Raw genomic sequence first — 24,617 nt, forward strand, 5'->3', positions numbered from 1 at the left:
GAAGGAAGGGAGACGCGAGGGTGCAATTTAGTTTGCGGTTACTTGAGTCGGGTTACGTTGGGTTAGTTGGCTAGTGGTCGTCGATCGGTCCCCGTGACCGTGAACCATCCGGCTGACCTGCGACACAAACACGATCTTCCTCCTCGACTGGACCCTCTCTGCCCCCCTTCCTCCTTCCCTCTTCAGTTCCCTTCACCGTTGCCACCCATAAATCTACCTGCACCATATCGCGTCTCGTTTCTAGGGATCGTTCGTTCGGTTCCCTCTCGTATTTCGCATTGTGCAGACTTCGGGATCTATAGTGATAAATACAATAGCGATCATTTTCTCTTGGTTTATCTTTATCCTTTAAATTGTATTTTTCATTATCTCCATTTCTTTGTTTCACCGCAAAATCAACGGTGTAAATCGTTTTCTATTTTTATCGTTTTCTATTTTGGTTGCTATAATTGCATTTCGCGATACGACACGTTATTTTTCAAGACTAAAACAAAAGAATAGATTTTCATTGTGTACAACTAAAATATAAATAAATTAAAAATATGAGCGAAATAAAATTATGTGCAAAATAATATTTTATGTGATTTGATATTAATGCTTTTACGATATAGATCGTATTAATAATACGATATAGATCGTATCAATATATAGAAAATGGTTTAGATTGAAATATATTTAATTAAAAAATTTTTTCTAAATATAAATTTTATTTTTAATAATTAATTTAATATAATTTTATTTTTAATTTAGAGAGTCAGAAATTTATATTAAATGTAAATATAAATATAAAAAAATACATTTTTATGTTTGTATTTTTTTATAATTAACTTTACGGATTTTCATATGGCAAGAGTTTTAATTCTTGTATTTTGTGCATTACATTAATATATGAAATATGTATATTATACTTATAAATTTTTTCTTGAAGGCGCATTTTTGATAATAGATTTTGAAGATCTTTTATTAGTTGAATCAAGAGATCATTCTTAGTCATAATGGTATCCGTGTATTATTTTTTCTTTTTTTATTTATTTCTTTTATAGTTTCGATCTCTTAGATTCGAAATTTCTCGAGAATTTTATTAGATAGTTTCAGCGTCATTCGATACCGGTGATATAGACGAGTATTTTCGCGATGCGCGATTTTCGATCATTAGATACATGTTGGAACGTCACGCGTTTCTAGCCACGGATATTCATGCAACTTTTTTTTAAAGTTTCTGAATGCTATTCAGTTTGAGCAAAAACGTGAAAGTGCCCCTATTCGGGCGGATCTAGCGTGTACCGTCTAAAACGATTTACAATTCCGTGTCCTAATTACGGTGGAAACCATTTTCTAAGTACATACACCGCAAGTCCGCTCGTTTCGCATCGTTTTAGCGTATGACAATCTTCCGCGAGAGAAATCTTCCGCCACCAACGGAAATTCCAACGTACTAATTCCGGAACAGTACGTAAAAACTTTAATCGCAACAAGAATAATTTCACGACGGAAATGGCCATTGTTTTAAATCTATAGCATTATAGAGGAAGAGAGAGAAGAGTTTATCTTAGGTTAGTCTGATAGTTGTATACGTGCCTTTTTTATATTTTTTGTTCTATTCCTTAATTATATTTCTCATTATTCCTTTGGTTCTTTAACTTTCAAGCTGAGGAAAAAAATAAGTCATTTATTTGTCCCTTAACATAATTATTTAAATTAAAAAATTAATTAACTATATAAATGATGTAAAGATAAAAGAGATGTATTTGATAAAAGCAGGATGCGTATTATGATATGAATGGCTTAACGGGTTCAAGATGTGTATAATGTCGCACAGTTTTATGTGGCGAAAGATAATTAACAATCCTGCGGAGATACAGATGTGATTGTCCAAAGTTCTCATAATTCGTTAATTACATGTGATTCGTAAATAACTATTGCAAAAACTAATAATGATTAGACATAGTTATTATTAATTTGTGACTTTATTGTATTTGGTGATGTATAAATACATGATCCGCATGTGTGCCTTCTACGATTCATTACATCGTTAAATGATTTCTCACATTAAGATTGATTAAGCGAAATATGAAATTGATGAAATAAGTTGCTAAATACAATGGATGCAATTGCTAATAATCGTCTATTTTCTCATGACCGTTATATTTCTTCAGGTGGAAAGAAAAGAGAAAGAGAAAGAAAGAGATAGAATGGAGCAGATAAAAATTTGCGGTACATTATCTTATAAAAAAATCTATAAAAATATTTATAGATTTTTTAGAAAATATTAAAATACAGATTTATATATAAAATTATTTAAAAAATAAAATACTAAAATATTTATATAAATTTATAATATTATTTATATTATATATATATATATATATATATATATAAAATAAATATTAATAATTTTTATATATAAAAATATTCATAGATTTTTTTAAAAGATAACGAAACAGGACGTCGGTAAAAATAAAAGTACAAGTTAAAGTAAACGAAAAAGTATCCATCTGACGACGAAATAAAATCCTTCGTGGATTTCGAAGAACGTAAGAATGAGGAAGTGACTATCGCACTTTTCAGGAAGACTCACACGTTTTTTTTTTTTTGCCAGAATTGTACGACTGCGCCAATATTTTATTCCGCGCTATGTTAATGCTTCGCTCATATATTTACCTGTATTTCGGGGCACGGGTTTTCTCTGTGCGCGCGATAGCTATCTTTTCCCGAATATTTGTATTCTCGAGGATCGCGAGCGAGGCGTGTGAAGATGATGCTTCTCGATTTAATCTCGCATCGCGGCGCGCATGAAAAGTGATACACGTGGCTCTTCATTCATTTTCGATTACGGTAAATTCCGCGGCGTACCGTTAATGATGTCAAATAATTTCTCGGGCCCGAAAAATCGCATTACGCATTACGATAATGCACTGCGACGCTTATCGCGACGATATTCAGCCGCGGATATTGTTTGCGTAGGAGATAGGCGCGTTATAACGGCGCTGTCTCAATGATAAGTAGTTATTAATTTTCTCACAATAGATTTTGTCGCAATAAGAACGTGGGATCCTTCGTGTTGGAGTGACATTCGATAAGCATCCGTGAAAGGTCATGATTTTAATGTTCAATATTCACGTAAATAATCGAGTTAAAACATCCTTTCTCTTTTGAATATTATTGTACATTATAACAAGGCGTCTATTCTCTGGACAGGAAATTATGAAATTCTCAAGGATTTTTTTATACCTGAAAAATCCGAGAATTCTTATGGAATTTTATTGAAATGAATTTTTATTATTATATATTATTATTTAAAAATTCTCTCTTATTTCGTACATTTGTCGTATATAGACAAACAATTCTCATTGTGTTGACATTTTCATTCTCGATTATTTGCTTTTTGCAATATCTTTTATATTTAATATTTTACTCCTTATCAAGAGCATTTCATGTATGAATATATTCTCTTTTTTCGAGAGAATAATTGTGACTTACAATCATGATTGTAACCAATTCGTCCGTTGTTAAAATTAATACACAAAATTTACACTCTATCGATTTGTTTGCTCCCATTATGTAATTTATATATTTATATGATTTTTTATTTGTATAGGATTTATTATCTCCTCTTGGAAATCTTTTCCACAGTGCCTCTTTTGATACGCTCTATCTCCAGATATTTGTATTAGCTTTTAATCTTATATGTGCCAGCAGTGCATTCTTTGAATTCGAATTTGATACTCAATTGCAGCTTTTTATCGCTATTTTGTTTCCTCTTTGTTTTTATCGTCGCTTAGTAGGATTAAATTTTTTTCGTTAGTTAGTCTTGTGATTACTACTTTTATTATGTCCTTACGAATTATTTCATTTTTCGTTTCGTTTATTCTTTACTTGGTCATCGGTTTAATGATCAGTATTTCTTGTGAGTAAATTTTTTACACTATCTATAATATTTATATCTACTGTATTTACGCGGGATTGTCTATCCGGCCTTGATAATGAAAATCGATCGTATTATCGGCTCGCTCAGCAATTATGATCGTGGTTTTATTACATTTTTGACAAGAATGTCTCATTATCGCGTGAGTACACGTAATTAATTTTCGATTACTGAGAGTTTTCGTTCCATTAATATTTTTCTTCACGTTTGCTTCTGCAATTGCTTCTTGCAATGTTGGGATCGAACAAGCAATTTGATATCGTCACGTAATCCTGGCTGGAAATTTAGTAAGCTTCGCCGTGATAATGAGCTGCAAAAGCGATTATAACTCTTACTAATCATGCGGCTTTCACCTCGGATTAATTTTGTATAAAATACGTAAATATTAATATTTTTCACACGGTTTCAAGCATCAATCATGTTCAAGATGGATATAATTATCTGAAATCTTCTCAGAACTTAAAAAAAATGCATTTGTTACATAACGGGAAAACATTTCCTCCCAGTTTTTCAAATGGTATTTGCTTTAAGTGACAAAACTCTTTTAAAATTAATTGAGAACTGTAGAACTTTTCTAGGGAACATAAAAAATTCTAATTATTTTTTTTTTCAAATTTAAAAAAGAAACTAACTTCATAGAAATATGTACCTGTTGTCTTTATAAAAGTACATTGTTCATAATAAAATTTATAAAGGAAGCTACTACTTGTGTATTTTCGTCATATAAATGTGTTTCCATTGCATTTTTTTGTTTATAGTTAGCTAATCATATTTTCTGTTATTTTCTACATTTTTCTCAAACTTGCGAATGAAATAATGCTTCTTTTTTTTTAATCGAAATGATATAAGAATATTCTTTTTTCGCTTATTTAAAAAGCAAAAAATATTGATTACAAAATATGCTCACAATTTTCAGATTGATTTTTTTTATATAAAATATATAATATTGTGAATAAAAATAAAATCTTTCTATAGAAAATTGAAAACGAAACAGCTATGTTAATTAATTTAATAAATTATAATATAAATAATTGAGACAGTTTAATAATAGGGAAGTTTGTAGTATCAATTCTGAAATTTTAATTAATAAAATAAAAACAATTACGAGTAAAAGGATATTCTTGGAGAAAATGCAAATTATTAAAATATCTCTCAAATTATCTTGGGTTATATACATATATTGTTGTCTACATTCCTCAGAATCTATAAATATTACATATTTAACAAATTATATTCGATGAAGTTATACGTTTGAACATCTGACTTAATAATTATCAATTTAATTATGTCAAGTTTAAATTATCTAATTTGTTCTTATGTTATTAAAGTCCTATTTATTTATTAAAAAATATAAAATTCTACATTGTTGATCAAACGAGAAGATCCGTTAGTCCAGGCATTCACCAACAGATGGCATCAGATTGCTTATGCAGTTGCATTGCAATTTATTAGAATCATTTGCATACAATTTTGTTAATATTGCATATATGAAACACTTCTCGAAATTAATTTTTGGTATTTACATCTTTGCATAAAAATCTTTGTTAAAAAAATTTTATTTTATTTTATTTTAAACAGTCAGATAAATTCAGAATAATATACGTAAATAAAACAAAGTTTTTATGTAAAAAAATATGTAATATTAGATATAAAAAAACGGAAGCCCCCCAAATATATACATCGTATACACATTTAAGAAATTTAGTAAAAAAATGTAGAAAAGAACGAGAAATATGATTAATCATACTTTTATATACTACGAAAGAGTTCTTATCTTGATCAGTTATCAGCATTATTCAAATCGCGATTTTTTTAATTAATCGTCTTTTATTTTGTATATTTTATTGTATTCCAAACTAACAATTTTCATTATGCTATTGATATCTTCATTTTCGATTACTTGTTCTTATATTGTTCTTATATTGTTCCAGTTAGATTTATTTTGATATCAATGTTGTTAATACTAAAATAATTGCGACTTTATTTGGTAATGATGAAAGAAAGAGCTACTTTAATATAGATCGATATCTGAATGTTAAAAACGCATTGATCTATTTTAAATTGTATTAATTTTTTTCTTCAAAAAATTTCTTAATTTTATTTATAATTTTTCGTCAACTTTTTATTCTAGTTTATTGGTGATTATTTTGGATCGTGTTGATTTCTTCAATTCGAATACTTTACTCTTATATTCATAAACTTCAGGAGAAAGAATATAAATCGTTTCGTTTATTTCTTTTTACAAGAAAGCTATTTTCATATCAAATAATATAATATTCCTTTTGAACTCTTTTTGTCAACAGGATGCATTATTGTTTATAATATTATTTAATTTTATTTATCATTTTTCTCATCGTGTTTGTAAAAAGTCTTTAAAGTATTCGTTGTTACACAAGAAACACATCAAAGATAAATTTTCGCGATCGCGTGACTATGTGTTTTAGTCTCTGACTTGATTTCAAATTTAAATTATTTTTAAAAATATTTTTAAATTATATAAATAGAAGCAACTTTTTATTTCTGATTACTTTTTTTTATCAATTTTACATTTCGATTTCCTATCTGTTTTCTTTAGGTACGTTTCATAAAAATATGTTTGGTTTTATTACAAATAAAACACTTTTTGTCTGAGTTATTATTTATGTTTAATTTTTCAGTTTCGCGCGCGCAGTGGTTTACCATATTGCATTTAAAGTATCTTTTCCCCATTTCAAAGGATAGATGTGCTAATTTCACATATTCGAAAATGTTATATATCTGAGAATAAAATATTAGAAGATCAAAATTTAATATTTCTACTATATTCGCAAGAATATTAGAAACTATTTATTTCAAAACTTAACATTTCTACAATAATCTTAATTAAAAAATTTAAGAGTCCGTAGTATGTACTTATACATGTACTTATACATGTTTTAATCAAAACAATAAAAAATTAATGTGTTATAAGTATTTAAACACAAAAATTTGTATAAAGCGCGCTTAATTAATAACAAATATGTCATTATAATTTTTTAAATTTCTATAGTTTTACCTTTTTGTACATATATCACAATATTCTGATTTACTTTTTATTCGTACATATTATAATCTCAATTACAGCATTAATTGTTTTATGCTGAATCCGGAACAATCTCCCCATGGTTATCCGTCATTTTTAACGCGGTCGCTCGTGCGTAGAAAACTGATTGTGAGAGTGTAACGACTCCATCCAGAGCTAGGTATATATGTACATACGTCGCATCGTTACTTTCATTGAGGCTGCCTGGTTCCGCGCCGCTCGACACCGGTGGAGTTCGATTATCCCCCTGTCGGCGTTGTCGGCGACGATGTCGACGTCGACGACAACGAGAGGAAAACGTCATCACGCATGCCCGTATTCCCCAGCACCCTCGTTCGTTCCGCGGAATCGCCCGACGGAGATTTTGACAGTACGCCGCCCTGCATCCTCCGCGTCGAGATGCATCTGGACCCTCGTCGACGTCGGCATCGGCCACCCTCGCTCTCGCTCGCTCGCCCGCGATCCCGCGACACTGCCGCCGGTATCTTCCGCATCTCGAGGAAGTCGCATCGGATGCGCCGCTTAAACGTGCGCGTTTAACAGCGCCGCTCGCGGAACAGGGTCAGTCGATAAACTCCGAGCGAGCGTTTGTGCGCGTCCCGAGTGTACCCTCTCTGGAAGGGAAAACGAGCTACGGAGGCACGGATGAAGTTGCCTTTTAATCTGGAACAACGTTCCAAGTCTCCGAGACGAATTGTTCTCGATTCCGGAGCTTTTCGCTCGGTTGCAAAGAGAAAGAGGTGATGATTACGGATAAATTGAATTGAATCGCCCCGAGGACTCGCACGATTCGCGTGGACGGTACCGTTTTTCAGTTACTGCTCTCGGGGTGGCCGAGAGAAATGGCAGCGCGGCGGGTCCGAATCCTCGCGACGTCTCGGAGCAAGACATCGACTCGTTTTTGAGCCAAGTGGTAGATGGGTGTAGTCGGGACTTGAAGTGTTTGAATGACTTGCGCACGGCTCGGCGGGAAGGTGGTTGCGTTAACTCAAGTATGCGGATTTCACGGGCATGTATACCTCCTCGATGAGGTGGGGCTGACTGTCTGGGCATCATCGTCGAATCACCGGCGGCGCGGGCGTCCCAAAGTGCCGTGTAAATCTTCCTGAAAATTACAAAGTAATCTCGCGGCGCGCTCGCGCGACGGCTCCGGGATCGGGTCTCCCTGTGTGCGTATGTTTACATGTGTTGTACATCACATAAAGCGGGGTTTGACGGAACAACGCCGCCTCTACACTTGGCGGTTTTGAATCGCGTGCGACTCGAAAGTATGTAGCGAGGAATAAGCTTGTGCTGCGGGACACTCCGTCGTGAAACTGTTAATGGTGACTTTGGTAACGTGATTGTGTCTCGTGATTCTCCTTGCGAAGGGCGGAGGTCTTTCCTTAGGCGGCTCTGGCCACAAACCTGCTACGCTCCTCACGAACGTGGAACTGTCCATCTGTCAGGAGCGTCTCTCTAACGTGAAATCCCGTTTGGGACCTTGACGGGCTCTCGTTCCCGCGCTCTCGGTCGGTTTCAAGCTATCCCGGTGCATTCGTTCGAAGGTGGGCGGATGCCGCTGTCCGTGCCAAGGACACGTATCCTCGGGCGCGGGATCCGAGAACAATGAGTATCTCAGAATGGCCGTTTGGCTGCGCGATGCCGGGATGTCGTGGCGGGAATACAAAACTCGAGTTGTCTCGTTCTACCCTTCGTTCGCGTCGTCATCCTCGGTATCGTCGCCGTCGTTTGCTTCGCTGAAACGCATAAACGAAACCTAGCTGCATCGCAAATTTGCATCCCGTGAGAATAAATTCACCAGGAGAGTGTCGAGTGAGACTCTCTTTTGTCCGTCTATGACGATTCGAGGGAACGAAAAAACGCAAAGAAGAGAAAAGAGGATAAGGAGAGATTGACGAATCGAACAGGATGAATAATTTTGATTGGAACTTACTGCGACCGAAGAAGGTACAGTTTATTAAATCGAGTGTAATATATTTCTCGCGATTTTTCGATTTCCTTGTGTCAATTATTTTCTTCTTAATTTTTCGCAAAGTTAGCACGAAGATAATTTTCAGATTTAGAATAGTGTGAGTTTGGAAGATTTGAATTTATGTTTCTAGATATGTTTCATTCTGACAGTTTGATGTATAATACATTGGAACATCAATTACTTTTTTATTGTAGATATATAATTTTGCTGCGCAAATATTAGATTGAGCTTTATTTGATTTGATCTTCATTTATGTTGCTTAATCTATAAAAGTATAAATCTTATATATATTAATTATATATGTATAAGCATATTTTTGTACGAGATTTTTCATGTACAAATAAATATTGAATACGTGTACCATATTAATATGAGAGAAGGGCACGCGTATAAATATTTTATAATTTTTAATTTATTTTTATATTAAAAACATTTATTAATTATATTGTATATTATTAAAACAAGGCATTATTTTTTTATTTAGATATATGTATACTTAAGATCTTTAGAAAACAATATATATGATCTCTTATTTTTCCGCTGCGTGTAATTATGTTGAAAAACAACTATGCGCGTACTCGTGGGTTAAAAGTGCTATTAGTCAATTTCTAAACATAATGAATATAAGTAAGTCGTGATTACAAATTGCCACTCATAAAAAAATGACTCATTGACCCGCGGAAAGATTAGTGCGACGGTACATCATAGAGCAAGCTGCTCGTTTTCGCACGTAGATGGATGTATAGTTGAGAATAATAGACACCGAGTGCCGCTATAATGACGATCCATTAGTCACCGGGAGAGCGAGATGGCCGGAAACGTGGAGAATTGCCTTTTTGAGAAATATGAAGAATCTCACTCTCTACGTGTACTTTGTGCGCCAATAGAGTTCAGAGTTTCATTTCCGTCGTTTTTATTCCCATTGGCTCGGAAAGCACGGTCATTGTCTTTCAAATTTCTGCTGATCTCGCATTGTTAACAGACACGTGCGAAACTAGAAAACCTTGACCTCGTGATATTCCGTTACTTTCTGTAGTGTCATGATACACTATTTAGCGTTTAACATATATCGTATATCTAAGGTACGTGTGCGAATACATGGAAAAAATGTAAGGAAATGGTTAGAAATAGGATCATTTTCATTCCCTAAACTGTATCAGAAGATTAATGATATGTTTCCGTTGACAGTTTGATTCGATAATTGTTGGGGGGTATAAGAGGTGAGGACGAATACTAATCATCGCGATGATTGCCATCATATATCGAATAATAGAGATGTTGGAAATGATCACAAAAGCTGTCTTATGCTGTTTGAAGATAAACGAAGCGAATCAGTACCGGAAATTATCTTTAGCTATATATATCTTTAGCTATATATATATCTATATATTTAATGTTATATATTTTATTATCTTTATGGCTATTTATATCTATATATTTAATATGTAGTCTAAATTTATATTTAATTTTTTGCCCTCATGCCATGGAAAAAAGAAAAGCCATTTAATATTTGACTATCAATTTTCAAATCATGTATATGTTTCGATCAGCTGTGAGTTGACACTTGTCATTATTTAGATTTGTCATTTAAAAAATGAATTTATTAATCAAATTATTTTTTCGAGCAATTGCAGAATAATTTGTAATTAATAGACATTTATTTAAATGCCTATTAATTAAAAATTATCCTGCAATTGCTCAAAAAAATAGTAAAAATAGTTCCATAGAACAGGCTGATTTTTAATTAGTGATTGTATAGAAATTAAATAACCGCGTACCGGATTGCGGACGGGATCGCGAATACAATACAATACGCCTGCGTCACCGAACTCTATTTGGATTAGACGTGTATTCTCGATATATTTGTTCGGCGTGTTAGCAGCGACTCGCGGTAAAGTTACTTGCGTTTTGTCCGCCGGCGATATTAGCCTGCGTTGCGTGTACGGGCGCGAACGCGTTCGGAAGGATTTGCATAACAGAAAGAAGGCGTTACCGCGGCCGGCATTAAATTTCAGGCATCAATGCGTCCGGCTTTCTGTCCCCGCGGTCCTTTCTTGCGTCTCCGGTAATTACCGTACGTACCCGATGGAGGCATTTCGAGGTGCCCGTCGTGTCGTAATGGCGCCCTGTCGCCCTGTCGCATTGTCTGTTTGCGCTATCGGCGCGCTTTATCGCCATTGATAAAAACGGCTTTCGCCCTCGGCGGTAAGACTTTAACCCGGGTGAGTTATGCGCGATCCGAAGAGCGACATTCATACGCGCATATTAATGGATTGTCTATACGTGTCCCGCGGCTCAATCGGGCCCCGATCATTTGCATTGAATGCGTCAAGTGTATGATGATTTGCTCGCTGACTCTAATTTACCCGTGTAATTGACTTGGCGACGAAATCGCGCAACAACGAATAGCGAAACGCCGTCGGTTCTCTGAGCGTAAACGGTTTCCCTGCAAAAATCTTAATCGCGCGACATTTATCACGACGCGTTACATGAAGTCGGACGATCGCGCTCCGCGTTATTAATGCGTCGTAAAGTGTCATTCGCGTAAAAATTGGAAAATACATACCGACATAACAGACACAATCGATAGATATCGTGCGCGATCTCGTAAGTAGAGCGATTTTCCGCGTGGACGAGTATTTACTGTGGGGAGACATAATCAACGATGGGTTCTCCCTCACAATCAATCTTCTGGCTGGATTTATCTCGTGACATTTAGCGCGTCGCGCCGATCAAGTAATCGTCACGATTTTTGTTTTTTCTTTTTCGCATTGGTGGGATAATAACGTGTATTTGAAAATTGTTAAGAGAAAGAGCATTATTTATTTTGCGCTCTGGGACACAATTTGCTCAGGAGAATGGAAAATTAACGAGACCGTGTTGTAAAGTGGAGACAGGAGAGCGAACTATTGCAAGAATATTGCGACATTTTGCAGAGGAGTGCTGATTCGCTACAACGGATGGCAAATCGATCTCGTGTTCCTTTTCTCGCGAATCGTAGGAGCGGAGATGCGATTGTTATATTACACGTTTCGAAACTGGTTTCTCGCTTGCAGGTACAATTGTACGACTTTGATCGCGCCCAATAAAAAAATATTTCATTAACGGGAAACATTTGTCACCTCCCACTTCCTCCCGACTAGTGAGCGATGAAACTATGCGTCAGGGGAGCAATAATTCCCTTCCAAACTATGAATATGTAAAATAATATTGTACAAGCGTTTACTGTGACCGAGAACTATACATATAAATTATATGAAGGGTTTGTTTATGTTATATAAATCGTAAAATTAATGTAAACTAATGTAAATTAATGTAAAATATCTAAATTTATTACATATCTTTTTTTATATAATATATTTAAAGATAAACATGACAATACACATGATATATGCATTGCATTCATTTAAATAATTTTTAATTTCGTTTTTTTTTCTATCGTGAGAAGAGAATTATATATCGTCATGTTTTTCTTTATGTCAAAGTTGATAGTTGCGAAAATTTTTTTAAACATTTTAAACTTAGCTTAGGTCTAGCTGCTTTAAAATATTTTTGCATCCTTAATACATTCGTAAAAATAAATATTCTTTACTCGCGCATTCGTGCATATCTATTCGTTATCCGCTTTAACAATATCCCGATATTTAAATCACGACAATCCAAGTCTGCAAACTCTAACGACGAGATGAAGACGATCTTTTATATGAGATTTAGGACAAGATATATAATCAATGTCGATCTGGATTGCGGTTAAAGTAACCACGTATTCTCAGTACGCGGGATAATGGAAAACTTATCAGATCCGCGATCAACCACAAATTGAAATTAACTCGCTCACCTTGGCCCATGTTTATTCTCATTAACCAAGTGAGGGATAGAGAGAGAGAGAGAAAGAATTGCGATAGCTGCACGCGTGTGAAAAATTTAGATCATAATTTCGTGATATGGCTTTGAGGTGCATGATAGAAATCGATGGAAATAGACGATTATTATATCGACGTCAATTCGCGCTCTATGGTAATATGAACGGAATTGACTTTTTCGTCGAATGTGTAAATTGCGAGATGCCTTACAGTCGTGACTGCAAAAGGATATGACGTGCTGGTACGTGCTTTAAAGTAGGCCAATGGAACCGGCCGTTGCCCGGCACTGGGGTAAGAATGAAAGAGAGGAGGGTCGATATAGTTCGAAATCAATAAGTTCGTCTGCAGTTAGCTATATAAGTCTGAACATTTTTCAATAATATATATTTTATCTTTATTTCTGTTTTCCGGACAACAGATATTTATAAATCTTAACGTGGCTGTAGATTGTAAAAAATACATTAACAAACATTTATTATTAGACTGGCAAATTATTCGATCGATTCCCACACACTTGTATATATATATTTACTGAAATTGATAAAATATCAAAGTAGCAAATACTGCCAAATTATTAGCATATAGAGTCGCTAAAACCCTAGTAAAAAAAATTAAACCAAACTGTTCATGTAATATAAAAATATGTAAAAATATAAATTAAATTAAATTGAAAAATATTATGACATTTCACATGTATTACAATATCAAAATTATTTTGATACATGATATTATTATATATATTATTACAATGTAATATATGTATGTATCAGTGAAAAGTATGCGAGTGTGTATTTTTAGAGCCGCATGAAGTTATATTTGAAAAAAACACGCAGCTTTCTGTTCGTCGCCTCAAGCATCGTTTAGCCAAGTGCAAACGAATCGGGGGCACTACTTCCGCTTCCCGTTGTATCGCATCGGGGTGGGGCTAGCATCGATCGCAACCCTCGCGTGCGCTACACAGTTTCCACCCGAGCTCTCGAATGCGCAGCAGCCATGGGAACAGCCACGTAGCAAAACACTTTATCTCCCTTTCTCTTTTTTCCGATTTTCATTCCTGCTCGAATAATCTAATTGGAAAATAATCTGATTTATTATTCTCTATTTTCCCGAAGTATAACCATATTTAAATATTAATATATCATGCACGAATATTATCTTATCTAGCTATATCAAAACCTTCGATAATCAGAATATTATTTTGAGAAATTCCCATTAATTCTTGAAATTTATATTCATTAAGGACCAGATTAAATTTGTAATAATCTAATGCGAGACTAGATAAGCAGTGGCTCACTAGCTGATAAATATGTCACCCTTACTTAGGGCTGCCGTAATAAAGTAGGTGTTATTGCCGTGGTATGCTTCGTTGAACGGTAACATCGTCTAGGAGATCGAGACCGTAGGGGAAATACTAATCGTGTATACACGACATATACCCGCATACATGTAGGTACACGGATGGAATCTTCATTCGATATTTAACCGGCGATGCTTCCGAGCGAGACAAGGAGGGTCAGACTTCTCTCCATACGTCACATCTTGCCCGTGATTTACGTCCAAGTCCGAAGCGTTCTTCTGCTCTTCCCTACACTAATTCGTTCCGCTTCTGGACGGCGATAGAGTGCCGGGGTAAATTATCCCGCGGACTAAATAGCATTGTTGCCTACATCGCGCGAACGTCTTCGCGGTAACACGAGAGGATACGAAGATTAATTGCGCGCCTTCGTGATTCGGCATACCTTGTCAAAGATGCTCGTAGGTTCGGCGGTGCTTTCACGCAGAATGTATCCCGAATCGCATATCGTGCGTCAATTTAGATAGACATTGATTTATCTTACGCATATATAATAAAGATAAATGGCGTTTCTTAAGAAACCGAATTATTGATATCCTTTTCTGAACATTTTTTGAAAATTATATCGAGCAAAGTATTTGCAGGTATTATTTAATTATTATTTATTTATTTATATATTTATTTATTTATATAGTCTTATTATTTATTGAGCAAAGTGAAAAATTTATCAATTTATCTTTTCTTCTTTATTTTTACTTATTAAAATTATTTTAAAAAATAAGTTAAAAAATATATTAATCAAGTTCAATCAAATACACAGTATTTTTATACGCTTTGCGCGTGTATCTTAACACATTTATATTATATCCATTTTTTCTTAAATCGATATTTTATATTTATATCTATATCAAATATTGCGATGGATGTGTTTTCTAATTTTACATCATGTGCCATTATATGGAAATGAAAAGTTAAATACAATAAAAAAGTGAGAGTAACTTCAATAATATGACACCTGAATTTTGCAATAATGAAAAAGAGAAAAATACAATCAATTGTGTAATAGATATTGAGAAAAATTCGTCGATTACAAACGTCGAAGTACAAATCATACATCTCATTTTTTCAAACTTCAAATTTTTTCTTTTTCATTTTTTACACGGTGTTAATGAATCGCGCTTGATCCTGACGTAGCATTACTAATCAGGAGTTAAATGCATCTCATAAGATTATATTTACGATAACATGATTTCCATTGTACGCTTGTGAGTTCCGAATTGCATAATTATCCACACTCGTATCTGTTGATATCTCTACATGACGTTGCGTAGTAATCGTACATATCCACTACCGTAGCCATTTATATGTCCGCTTATTGACGATCGGTGACTTCTCGTTACTGGAACTACCGTAGGCTACAAACGACCGTTTCTTCAGCGAGTTTCGCGCAAGCATAGCTATATGTATATCATACAATTGCATACATATGTACATCTCTTATCCATAGATCAAGCTGTTATGGCGATTCAGATTGGAGCGCAACGCACGCGTCGATTTCACGTATCAAGAAAGAAAATGAATTATGGCGTACATGACGTATACGCATATATATATATATATATATATATATATATATATGTGCGTATATATATGTATATCTAGTTGGAACATACAAGAAATAATTATTATTACCGAGATAGTTAGCACGGGCCCATCGATCGACTTATTTAACTGTCCGACCAGTCAGCGTCCGGTTGTTTCGAGTCCCTCTAATAGGTTCGGATCTCATTGTAATAAAGTACTTAACAGTCGCGCCACGGGAAACGAGAGTAAAATTTACGAGAGAGGGGAAAGCACCGGTTCGCCGCCGGTTAATAATTTGATTAAGGCACTAAACGCGCTCTTGATCGCGCATCGAGAGAAGGAGAGAGAAAGGATAATCGATCGCCGCGTGTCTTTTCGATCGTTTTGCGCAACACAGTAAATAGCATTGGCTTTCTGCTCTTTGCTTTTTTCCGTGTGTTTCTCGATATATATACACAAGATATTTCAGAAGAAAGAATTCAGTATCCTAGGATATAATTATACATTTTATTTTAAACAAATTTAAAAAACTTTATATTATAAATAAGTAAAATTTTAAATAAATAAAATAAAATATACAAATAAAATAAATTTTATTTTTTTCAAATTTATTATAAGCTTAAGATTTAAAATAATTGTTTCAAATGTAAAATTTGATTCTACTAAGATAATAAATATTTCCGTTCTCAAGATTGAATACAACTGTCTAGAATAGACACATATTTACATAAATTATATATTTAAAATGATGTGTACAATTATGTCCTGGAATACTGTCCATTTCTCCTGAAATATTCTGTACATACATGTGTTCTTCGCACGCATTTTTCGCCGACAACGCGAGAATAGACATGACCAGACACTCAAGAGGGAACTTTCCCTCTTGATGGCACATCGACTGGTGGAGACAAACGTTAAGAACGAATGAGAGCTGCTTACGTTTATAAAAAAATTAGCCCGAGTCGGCTCCCACGCCTCATCTCGTTATCGCATCATCGCGGAGATTCAATCTCTCGTCGGGCTCGTAAGCTCTCCTCTCTCGCGGGGAACGATATAAAACCAGCTCCGCTCGCTGTCGATCCGCTCGCGCGGCTATTTTTGCCCGCCGCAAAAACATGCAAACTCTGCTTAAGCTAAGATTTACTCAGCAAGGGATATTCGTCTGCAACTTTCGCACGTTTATAAGAAAGCTTAAAGATGAGATCGCGAAATCTTGACAATCATCTATCTCATGTTTATTGAATCAAACGTGATGGTAAAAATAATTGATTAAATAATTCTGAAAAATAATTTCTAATAAAAATGTCATGTAGGATATTCCATGGGAAGTTGCTGAAAATAATAATTGCAGTTGTATAAGAAAAAATTATTATTTTAGAACTATAACTTAATTTTTTTTATCGGTAAATTTTAGAAAGTTCAATTAGAAATTTCGCACAAATATTTCTAGTTTCTTGACTAGGTATTTATTTTATCGTTTGCATCTCGAAAATCGATTTCTGTGAGTGATTGCAATAACAGTTTTTCGAAATTCTATGTCCTTTTCACTTTGGAATCGACGATTGTCGAAGAAGATAATCAGATCTTGTTGAATTTGTAACTAAGGTCAATGTCTCCTTCCTCTTCGATAATTTATCTGGAACAGTAATAAATTTAATATACGATCTATTATTACTCGGGTACTATTTCGTAGAAGCAGTTATGTTTATAGACTAGTTAATTGTCCGCGTTTTCTGTCGTCATTGCTATTTCTATTAGTGTACGATCTATTATATATCTCTAGATCATAATAAATCTATCAAATTGACATCAGGAAGCAACAAGGAAAATTCTTCCACAATAAGCTCACCTTTCGCTACTGATTAATTTATATAATTGATGAAAAAAGTCACCACAAGAATTGCGTCAGATCAAAGGTAAATTGAACGATACGACACGACCGGTCATTCGATCGCTTTCGTAATCATCTGTTAGATCGGTTTAGGTAGCGCAACGGTTAGGTAAAGTATAGATACATAACCGTAACAATGGCAACTATCCGGCTAGTTGCAACGTGACGCGTAAAACAATGAGCTTATAGTAAATATCAACGACAATGGTACCGTTGTCGGTTAATATCAATTCCAAGCAGCGCATAACGTTGGTATTTTACACCGCGATCCTGCGAAGCGTGCGCCCATAATATCGCCGGGAATACAACTTCCTCCCATAATATCTCCGATTTCATAATGCGTCCCGCAGCCTCTCGGTTTCCCACTTTCTGAAATACGACGATACGCGGTTTTCGAGGACGTGACTCATGCGTAAAATATAAAGTGCTCCAGTTATCATGTCACTTATGTTGGTGAGGTGAGATACGGGATAGTCCAGAAATGGGACTCAATCCTTGCGAGCACTATCTAAACGTCAAATAGTAAAATCTATAATACAATTGTGAATATTTCAGTGATTGTTTTTGGTAGCTAAAAGTTTTGTTTTCAAGGTTGATTAATATAATATTGATTTTTTTTAAATGAAGACTGACGCTTAATATGCTATTAGGTTTTATTAGATGAAGAACGCGATGAATATCCGGATATGGTGCTTCTCGAGAGCGTTTGCGAGAGAACGATCGTCGGTATAAATCATAACGAAGAAAAATAAAGCGCCGTAAATCATGGCGAAGGAAAATGCAAGTGCGCCGTATTTCTTCCTATCCGTGGAAATTACGTTTTAATAATTGCTAGAAGCGCATTAAGAGCAAGAACATAAATTATAAACGGGGCAGTCTTCCTTTGCACATACACGATATGTGTCGCAATTTGCTTCATTGTTCTGCGCGTGATAATCAAAATTGTGATTTGTTTTATTTAAATATATTCTCTTCATTTAGATTTCTTGATGGTACCAATATTGATCCGATATTTCAATTGCCGGACACATTTTTGACATATCAAATATAAATGAAAATTTAATATCACATCCGCACAATTATAAAAAATTTATCGTATATTATAAGAATTTATATCGATGCAGAGATGATGATATTTATAATATTTCTCAAAATTTTCATTTAATTGGAATTTTATCGCGTGACAATAATTTAATTACTTTTAATTAAATGAAATAATTTTCTTATTTTAAAAACAGAGCACTACAAAAAAAGGATTGATAAGAAACTTAATCTCTGTATATTTTTTAATTTTTTTGCTGCAATTTAACTTTCAATTAGTTTTAGCCAACTTTGATTTCTTGTAAAACTTTATTTTAGTATTTATTTAGTGTTTTATTTAATATTACTTTTCCTTCCGTACTTTTCAATCCTCATTCTCATTGGTCTCATTTTTTCTTATCATAGAAGTTAACAAACTTTGTAATTTGTGTCGACACATTTTGCATCTAAACTGACTCCACTCGTATCTCTCTCGACTTATTCGCATTTATGCATTGTCTAGAATGAAAGTCATTTACCTCATCTACGTTAATGCAGTCCACATAAAAAATATCTCTCTATTCTTTATCTTGTTTTTACGATTTTTTCTTCATTTTCCTGAAAGACTTATACGAAACAGTGATGTTTATAAATAATATTTTCATGATTGTAATGAAATTGGTTTTTTAATATAAATTTTTTGTATTTTAATGATGCGTTTACTTTGCGTATTTATAATTTATACATTATAATACTTCATAATCTTTGTTTAGCTTTTTTTCTATTTTTTACTTTTATTTTTACGAGTTTAAATTTTCAGCTATCATCATGATTAGTAAATACATATCAATTGTATTGCTCGATCATACGTGACATCGGTTTTATTTAGCTGATGACGTGCGCCGTGTGAAATTTGATGTGGGCGCAATGCGCAGGATTTGTCTCCTTTATCGATCTTCAATGGTAATTCATGCAAAGAGACACGGCTCATTGTCAGCGAATATGTCGAATATAGAGCGTTATTTTCGTCTAACACTATTACATGATTGAAAGTTTAAGCATCTCGACTTTCTCTGCACGACCTCATCCAGAGACATGCCTCTTGCGCGTTACTTGACTTATTCGCATTTATGCACATCGCATAGTCTAAAGTCAATTGACTTAAAGGTTGACAATAATCAACATTGACAATAATCGATATTGAAGAGTAAAGAAAAGGGTCAATAAATAGAGCTGATCTGCAGATAAAAGTGCGTATATTAGTAAATTTAAAGTGAAAACTTAACATATATATTAAAATTAATTTTATCAATCTTATCTGCAATTCATATAAAAGTATCTCTTTTTGTATCTTGTGATTTTACTTTTTTTATTCTCTTGCAAAGTTTGAGAAGCTTTATTAACAATTTTTAAAAATCAAAACTTAAATTGTGGAAAGATCAATAAGATAAAAAAAAGGCCAATCGATAGTGCATGTGCACATATTAAATCAAATGGTATATTATTATATTAATATAATATATAATATTATTACACTTAAAAAAAAGTGATCCCACATGTTGAGATTTTCTTTCATAAAATGTAATTTTAATGTAAACGATATTTTGGTCATAAAAATGTTGTATTTTTTTTATGGAATTTATTTTTTAACTAAAATTTTTCTATTTTTATACGAAAGTTCGAGCAACAAATTCTTAATCATACTAAATATGAGGATAATACTTTTTTGATATAGTAAATCTTTTCATTTCAAACAAAATAATATTCTATTTATACATCTGACGATGATGTCTGATGTATGATTGTCCGCATCATAACTATCAATTTTTATTGTGAAGATAACGAGCAAGAAAGACTCGCCGACTCTCTCATCCATATACCTATATCTTTTTCTTCTTATTTTTTTCTTCCTCATAGATTGCCGTCTCACTAAGGACGCAACACTGTGGCTTAGATACCTATATAATACCTCTTCGTTTCGAACGGAAAACAGTTCGACTGCACAGGTTAGTCTAGGTTCGCCGAGGTACTTGTTAGGGCGGATCCGGCGAGCCGGAGGTGTGTATGGGAATTGCGGGTCGTGCTCATTAATTATATCGGACGTGATCTATCTGGATCACGGCTGGTTGCGCGGTCGTTGGAGAGTCACCACGTGCACCTCGATGTGGACGTCGTGCACGCCGCTTTACTGGAGTCTCACAAGAGGCAAAATCGTGGCAAGCGTTCGATTGGCGTCTCTGCTTAGTTTATTTTCTCGTTTCTGTAACATTACAGATTTAATAATGAATGAAATGAATACAATTCTTGAGTTACATCGGCTTATATGATGAAAATAAAATCAATTTTGCAAAGGAGTTGCCTCTTAAAATCTAGCATTGCTAGCTTTCCTCAATCTATTACATTTAAATACAACTGGAAACGTATGCAATATAAAATCTAGTAATATTCTTATTTTTTATTTTATGTTTTTTTATTTTACAGATATAAAGTTGATAACTTTCTTTGCAAATAAAAATGACTAAATGCAAATTATGATAATCTGAGAATACATCTTACATATTAAAAATTTTGTAAAAGTCTCTGGAAATATATCGAGCATTATAATGACAATACTAAACTCGAGATCTCAATCTAGTGATTAATCACAGCTTAAAATCAAATATAAAATCTTAATGCTTTCGCACAGAATATATTTTTTGATTGATTCATTTTTTAACACACATATATATATATATATATATATATATATATATATATATATATATATATGAATTCGTTAAAACATAAATTCCAGATATCTTCGAGATTTGAAAGAATCACATGTATTCTTTGAAAATGATAAAATAATAGTAGAATTCAATTTTTTACTCTCTTTGTATAATTGATGGATTTTTTTATTATACACAGTTTCGCGCATTTTTCAAAGTCGATCGTCAGGCGTTTGGCTACAATTCAACGTACAAATCATCTACATATAGCGGGACTCGGTTTTATTAATGGGCGAGCTAACGCGCTTCTCGCGGAAAGACGCGGAAGTCCTATGGGTGTGTGCGAGTTCATTCCACTTGTCTCTAGACGAGCGACGGCGAAGTCTCGAGGCGGTGTATAGCGGAGCTCGACGAGTAAGGACGAAATAGTATCTACAAGGTGGTTACTCTTACACATTGGCATTGACTGCGCGCGAGCGCGTCGACAGTTATCGCGCGGAGAGAGATATTATGCACGCATGCACTCACGCATATGTATACGCACACGCGCGGATAGAGTAAATCTAGCTGGCTGACGGTGCCGATTGCCGCTGAAACACTACCCGATCATCAGTCGTGAAAGTGTATCCGTGGAAAATGATTACCCGATGCTCGCTGTACATATATACATATATATATACACACACACATATACTTTTCTTTTTTTTTGCCGATCTCTTATTCTATTTCTCTTTCCTTGCTCCATCTTTCGCTTCGTCCCTCTCGCAAAAATGATTTAAAGCACGCATTTATACGGAGAATCCTGAAATTTTCCACAATTTCTTGAAAATTTGAATAAAATGTGTTACAATTTTTTTGAATTTTAATACTTATTAATTTTTAATATTAAATATTTCGATAAATAAATTTAATTAAAAAATAATTTAATTAACTTAATTGAAAAATAATATTAGTAATATTAAGCTATTTATTCAAATGTTTTTTAATATATATAATATAAGCAGATGTGCAACTTTTCTGCTCTTGGTCCAAAGTCTCCAGATGAAGGAGAACATTTTTAAATTTTCATACAAAGGGAAAATTTACCTACTTGAAGTATTTAATTTATTTTTATTCCTATAGTGCGTTTGAAGTCTTTTTCAAAAGCGTTGTCGAGGGTAGAGAACAATTTATTTATACACTTCGTTCTCGAGAAGATTAGTTCCCGTGATTCTCGAAGAAACGCCGGATGAGACTTGACCGAGTTTCTCTTTCGCTTTTTTCTTTCGATATTCCGAGGTACGAGAGTCAAATAAAGAATTGTTCTCTTATTGAACCGTGGCTGGTGCTCGAGATGATCGGGCACTCGCCGAACGTCGCGATCGAATCGCGCGGCGCGCGAGTCTCAAGAGCGACAGGCCGAGCCGGGGATTATTCGCGTGACTTCCGATCGGTATATAGTTTAGCGGGCCATTTTTTTCTTCCCGGGACTTTCGCCGCGGCGCGGTGCAACGCGAAGATCGCAGAAAGCGCCGATGTCTTCCTGACGATCGCAGCCCGAGGCGCGGCGATAATAAGGTGTCAACATTCGCGGACCCCAGTACATATCAGACCCCCGATGTCGGATAATTTCCGGGTTATGCTCGTGCCAAATGGTTCGATCGTTCGCTCTGTAATTGCAAAATCATGCTGCGACGAGCGGAGTAAACGAACAATCAACAAGTTCGCAGAGAGCCATAACAAATGATTAAGATCACACCTAGTGCACGCGTCATAAAGGATAAGCAAATATTGTTTATTTTCATGTTAATTAATTTCAAATATTGCTTATTTTCACGTTAATTAATTTCAAGAATGCAGGTACAATATACTTTAATGGCATTTGTTGTCGCGTGTGATAAAAAATACTTTATTGGCGGGAGATATTTGGGTATCCCCTCTTTAGTAAGCAAAGAAAATAAATAAGAAGGCCTCTTCCAAGTCGTGAATAGAAAATGTATTGTTTCGGTTGATTGATGCAATGCATTTATATTTTATTTACCTAACCAACATAACCATAATATAAGCAATGATTGAAGATTTAAAAAATCCCAAAAAACGCGCACACGAAAAAAAAATATAAAACAAAGTTTCTCCCAACACATTCACATTCATGTAAAATATAAAATTGTTATGCGATATTGCACTCGAATAATATATATAAAAGCCTATACAATAATGAAGTAATTTAAAAATAAAATATAAAACAATAAAACAATAAATAACGATAAAAGAAATGAAAATTAAATATACAAGAAATTGATCTCAAGGATTAAATATATATAAAGAAACTTAATTATAAATAACGATAAAAGAAATGAAAATTAAATGTACAAGAAATTAATCTCAAGGATTAAATATATAAAGAAACTTAAAACAAGAAAGCGGCTTTTTGCTTTTATTTTTTTGCTTCTTTTTTTTCTTAAAATAGATATATTTAAAAAGAGTGAGATCACAAGTTTATACATTTTTTTGTGACTAGAGAAATATGGTCCCTGGTTATCTGTTCTATTGAATATTTAAAAAGGATGAGCGACAAACTAAATAATTGACATTCACACTCGAAACAACGCAAAAAATGAGAGGAAACGCAAAGTACCGCGACTAATTATTGTTAGCGGGCCAAATTCATCTGTATTTGATTTTTCTTGTAACGTAACTTAATATCATTTTAATTGGAACTGTCTCCTAGAATTTGCACTGTCATTGTCAATCGTACAATTGATCTCCAGTGTATCAATAATTATTTTTTAGATTAGTAACCATAATTAAACACACACTTTTGCCTAATAGGTATACATATAATAAAAGCCGCTGTTATTTATAATTTATAAGATATAAGATTTATTAAAGCTTTACGAATCAATATGAGTTATTTATCGCACGCTCGAATTGAACTGTATGATTAGCGACCGATGAGATGCGTTTACTGTTTTCCACCTGGCGAGATTAGTTGCGTAAGATGTCCTTGCGCCGCGGTAATTACATTTTTTATATGCTTTGCTTGCTTAGAAGAAGAGAACGAAAGTCGATGAACTTTCTCGAAAAGGCTGTGCGCTCTCGTCATTAATATTCTCCGACTGCGAAACAGCAACACTCGATACCCACCACTTTAAACGTATACGATTACAATCCTCTCTATGGTACCCGACTACCGTTAAATATATGTTTTACATGGTGTTTGCTTCGGCTCGAGTCGAATCAAGGAGCAGCAGGAGTGTTATATGTTTCACATCGTGTTGTACGTATCGCGCCGATTAGAACAGCTGGTTCGGAAT

The 24,617-nt window shown here is 34.2% G+C and overlaps 1 protein-coding gene across 5 annotated transcripts in view; it reads left to right on the top strand.

The window, feature by feature from the left end:
- The window catches only part of LOC105248921 (puratrophin-1), a 286,834-nt gene that overhangs the window by 5,615 nt on the left and 256,602 nt on the right, over nucleotides 1-24,617 (top strand). The window contains exon 1 of one of the 5 annotated variants that reach the window (XM_011254002.3): nucleotides 7,377-8,936. The exons of the other annotated variants lie outside the window; for them this stretch is intronic. Coding sequence (XP_011252304.1) covers nucleotides 8,898-8,936 — 39 coding nt within the window. The 5' untranslated portion in view covers nucleotides 7,377-8,897. Of the gene's footprint in view, nucleotides 1-7,376; nucleotides 8,937-24,617 lie in introns of those variants that run through there. 5 annotated transcript variants of the gene reach the window in all.

This window comes from Camponotus floridanus, unplaced genomic scaffold, assembly GCF_003227725.1.
Source record: "Camponotus floridanus strain SB8 unplaced genomic scaffold, Cflo_v7.5 scaffold60, whole genome shotgun sequence".
In the NCBI taxonomy this organism is placed as follows: Eukaryota; Metazoa; Arthropoda; class Insecta; order Hymenoptera; family Formicidae; genus Camponotus; species Camponotus floridanus.